The 4,742-nt window shown below is 35.9% G+C and overlaps 1 protein-coding gene across 1 annotated transcript; it reads left to right on the top strand.

Moving 5' to 3' along the window:
* Positions 1-1,628: 1,628 nt before the first annotated feature.
* Positions 1,629-3,130, top strand: LOTGIDRAFT_171611 (hypothetical protein; the record flags this gene model as incomplete). The annotated part of the gene is made up of 2 exons (XM_009047815.1): positions 1,629-1,956; positions 2,961-3,130. The coding sequence occupies 2 exons, from the start codon at positions 1,629-1,631 to the stop codon at positions 3,128-3,130; spliced, it is 498 nt and encodes a 165-aa protein (XP_009046063.1).
* Between the last annotated feature and the right edge of the window lie 1,612 nt (positions 3,131-4,742).

The raw sequence follows: 4,742 nt of genomic DNA, 5'->3' as shown, positions 1-4,742 counted from the left end.
TAGTTTCAGACTAGTATTATAGCTATCAGAGACTAGGTATGAGTCAGCTAGTTTCAGACTAGTATAATATCTATCAGAGACTAGGTAAGAGTCAGCTAGTTTCAGACTAGTATAATAACTATCAGAGACTAGGTAAGAGTCAGTTAGTTTCAGACTAGTATACTATCTATCAGAGACTAGGTAAGAGTCAGTTAGTTTCAGACTAGTATAATATCTATCAGAGACAAGGTAAGAGTCAGCTAGTTTCAGACTAGTATAATATCTATCAGAGACTAGGTAAGAGACAGTTAGTTTCAGACTAGTATAATATCTATCAGAGACTAGGTAATAGTCAGCTAGTTTCAGACTAGTATAATAACTATCAGAGACTAGGTAAGAGTCAGTTAGTTTCAGACTAGTATACTATCTATCAGAGACTAGGTAAGAGTCAGTTAGTTTCAGACTAGTATAATATCTATCAGAGACAAGGTAAGAGTCAGCTAGTTTCAGACTAGTATAATATCTATCAGGGACTAGGTAAGAGACAGTAAGTTTCAGACTAGTATAATATCTATCTGAGACTAGGTAAGAGACAGTAAGTTAAGACTAGTATAATATCTATCAGAGACTAGGTAAAAGTCAGCTAGTTTCAGACTAGTATAATAACTATCAGAGACTAGGTAAGAGTCAGCTAGTTTCAGACTAGTATAATATCTAACAGAGACTAGGTAAGAGTTAGTTAGTTTCAGACTAGTATAATATCTATCAGAGACTATGTAAGAGTCAGCTAGTTTCAGAGCACTTTATTATCGTCATAGTTTCGGCATGCAAGAAAGTCATCAAAAGTCAAAAGAAATCAATACGAATAATAAAACTTTTTAACATTCGTCATGAGCAGCTGCTAAGTTTCAGTTAGTTACAGGTGCCGTCGACATACTGGCCCATACACTCCCAGCTGTTATTTCTGAACCAGTGAAACCTGCAACCCCAAGGGACCACCAACAATAACCTCACCACCCAAGAGAGAACCCTTTACTACGTCACCAAATGTAATACAGGTGACTGAAATAATTAAGGTTAAGACTAAGTAAGTCGATCTTGTTAAAATTAGTCAAAATTTTCGATCGTTTTTATTAGCTTTTATTTTTAATAACCACTATAATTAAGGTCTAACGGCGGTCCTCTTGAACATTCATGCTAATGAGCTATTAATCTAACCCGATGACCTCTGCTTTACCCAATCAAATTAGGATTTCTAAAGATTGGATCTTATTTGTTATTTTTATTTGCCATTTCAAGGTTTATATTTGAGTAGAAATTTATCGTTTTTTCGTCTAACCTAATGCCGGAAGATGTTTTTCTCCAGGATATTTTGGCCATGGAAAACCAGGAAGAGAGCCCAATGATTTTTGTATATCTGAACCAAAATAAGTATTAGGAATGTGCGCGACTATCATTTTTATCCTATAACTTTAAAACCTTTTCCTTTGTTTTCTTCTAATCTCCTGTTTTAAATTCTAACTTCGCAATAATCGAGAAATGAAGGTGGGATAAAATTTATCAAATCAATCAAAACAAACAACCTCGTTATTAAAGTGAACCCTTTATACGACCTCGTTATTAAAGTGAACAATTTATACGACCTCATTATGAAAGTGAACACTTCATACAACCTCGTTATTAAAGTGAACCTTTTATACGACCTCGTTATTAAAGTGAACCCTTTATACGACCTCGTTAATAAAGTGAACCCTTTATACGACCTCGTTATTAAAGTGAACCCTTTAAACGACCTCGTTATTAAAGTGAACCCTTTATACGATCTCGTTATTATAGTGAACCCTTTATACGACCTCGTTATTAAAGTGAACCCTTTATACGACCTCGTTATTAAAGTGAACCCTTTATACGACCTCGTTATTAAAGTGAACCCTTTATACGACCTCGTTATTAAAGTGAACCCTTTAAACGATGTAGGTAAAAAAATTTATATTTCAAAATAGATGAACATCTTCAAGCAAAAAAGAATTTTATTAGATTAATATTACAAGCTCAATTTCAACTACATACAAGACTTTAGAAGGAAAATACGACACCTAGTGCGTCTACAATGAGAAATAGAAAACAGTAGAAACAAAGGTAAAATCAGAAATAATAAAATATGCCAATTTGAGTTAGAGTTTGAAAACTTATTAAACTGTCACTACTGGTATAATATAGAGAGTGTAAGGTAAGGTGTTTAAGGGTTTGGTCATATCTCAATATTCCTATAGCTCTAACAAGTTTTCTCTGCTAGTAACCATCCAGGACTTCGACGAAATTTATCGGCGGGTATCTTACTGTATTCAATGTCATACAAATAACAAAGCCGCCGTTTATAATACTCCAGCGTTTTACATTCCTTCATCGTCGCACAATTCTTTTGACACTCCTCAAAGCTTATATTTGTTGCCACAAAGATAAATGGTTTTTGGTACAGAACACATACGACGTCAGTATCATGTATGAGTGTCCATGTTGTGGTACAGATGTTATTATTCTCGCATAATGTTGTACATTCACCTTCGGATTCAGCAGAAGCTAAATCCAAAGGTGGATATCTCAACATTTTACCTGCTTCATAATTAGAACAATCTGAAATAAATACCATATTCACATATAGTTTGTTATAGTCAAAGATTTCACTGTAGATAGTGGCTTTTGTAGTCAAGGTATAAGACAATGATCACAATACCCTGACCATTGTGAGGATGTTGTAATCCGCTTTTATGAACGTTGAAATTTTTTTTGCTCAAATTTGTGAAAAGTACACACAAAAATCTAGAGAAATGTGTCCCTTAACGAAATTTTCAAATAAAAAGATCGCAGAATCCTGGCGTTGAACGTGTTCAAAATAAACGCCGTGACTTGGCGAATGACCACACGATGTCTAGTGTGTCTTAAGCGCTAAAACCACGCTCTGAATCAATTTTCCATCTCAGCATTAGCACCATTAGAAGCTTTCCGATGTGACGGGACCATTAACGAGAATAGTTCAAAAGAAATTAGATCATGCACAATAACTGCCCTCCCCAAAGATGCGTCTCAATGTCATCGATTAATAATTTTACCTTCTATTCTTCTGTCAACAGCCTTTCTGACGCGTGAATGAGGTTTAGGGCTGGCAACTTGTAAAGAAACAACACACAGTAAAACAATTACCAACATCAAATTTGATATGACAGTCTTCTTGATAGAGTTGTGAGTAGAGAAGGTAAGTTTGTATGGGTTTATATAGAAGAGAAGAGAAACGTGGCAAGCAAGAATTAAAGTAGTCTTAAAACTGCATTAGTCCGAAACATCTGCCTCCATTTCTAGTGGATATTTTGACAGTTGTTAGCTGGAATAAAGTCAGAAGAAAAAGACCCTGTCAAATGGGGATTTTCCACACCTCCAAAGATACGTTTTTCTGTAACATAATATTGAATTATCTTTAAGATGATTGTAAATTAGTGTTGGGCATCACCGTAATTTTTGTTTTATTAGTAACACGCAGTTTTAAATGGCCGATGCTAGATCAATTTTGCAAAAAAAAACCTTTGATGGAACCGGATACATGAAATGTAGGTAGAAAGTTATGGTATGAATGAACTACAAAAATATTCATCTTTCCAAATATACCTGGGTTATCTAATTAGGTTTAAAACCATCGCACCTGCGGTGACGCGGAATGTACCTATTTAACAGGGCTTATTATTTCTGTCTCTACACCAGCTGACATCTGTGCAAATAGCTTTCAGAACTGGAATAGAGAAAGGTGATACACCAGCTGACATCTGTGCAAATAGCTTTCGGAACTGGAATAGAGAAAGGTGATACACCAGCTGACATCTGTCCAAATAGCTTTCAGAACTGGAATAGAGACAGGTGATACACCAGCTGACATCTGTCCAAATAGCCATCAGAGCTGGAATAGAGACAGGTGATACACCAGCTGACATCTGTCCAGATAGCCATCAGAGGCTGGAATAGAATATGAAGTCTATACTGGCAAGTTAAATTTGGAAGGGAAAGCGCACTTCAGTGTTGGTATAAAATTTATTTTTTTAGTCGGAAGCTGAAAAGATACTGAACTAACTTCACTTAGTACTGATGGTACACAAGTTCAGTAGCGTGATGACCATCATGTGCGTTGACAACTGCCACACAACGACTCTGAATGGACTTTGTGAAGCTTGTAAACAGTTCATTAAGGAAACGCTCTTGTCGATGCAAAATAGTGCCAAAATTTTGTAAATTCTGTGGTTGGTTCTGGCGAGTACGCAGTGTGCTCTCTCTGTTAGTTTGAGCAAAAAAGAATACAAACTGCGTAGACAATTGAAATTGACACTGTTAGCTTTTCATACGCCCGCATGGAAATGTGGACGTATATTGCCAATGCCCCAGTGCGTCGATCTGTGAATCGGGTATCATGATTTCCTCATATATGCCGGACATGATCGACTCTCCTGTCAAAGTTCGAATGTGACGATCTTTCAATGAACGGTTTTTGAGTTATTGCCCTTGAAAACGCGTCAAAATATGGCAGTGAGCTCATTAGAGGCTTGTGTTCATCTGATTAAAATGAAATATGGTGTGATCATTTATATTGATAATATCTTGGTCAAGTTTAAATCATGTGATTTTTATGAATTGTTTTATTAGATTGATGAGATCCTGGTCATGTTGGGATTTTCAACAATTTCACTATATTCTTTTATGGACGTACTTATCTTGGGAGAGAG

Source organism: Lottia gigantea, assembly GCF_000327385.1.
Source record: "Lottia gigantea unplaced genomic scaffold LOTGIsca_117, whole genome shotgun sequence".
Classification (NCBI taxonomy): Eukaryota; Metazoa; Mollusca; class Gastropoda; family Lottiidae; genus Lottia; species Lottia gigantea.
This window is presented reverse-complemented; position numbering and strand designations above follow the sequence as displayed.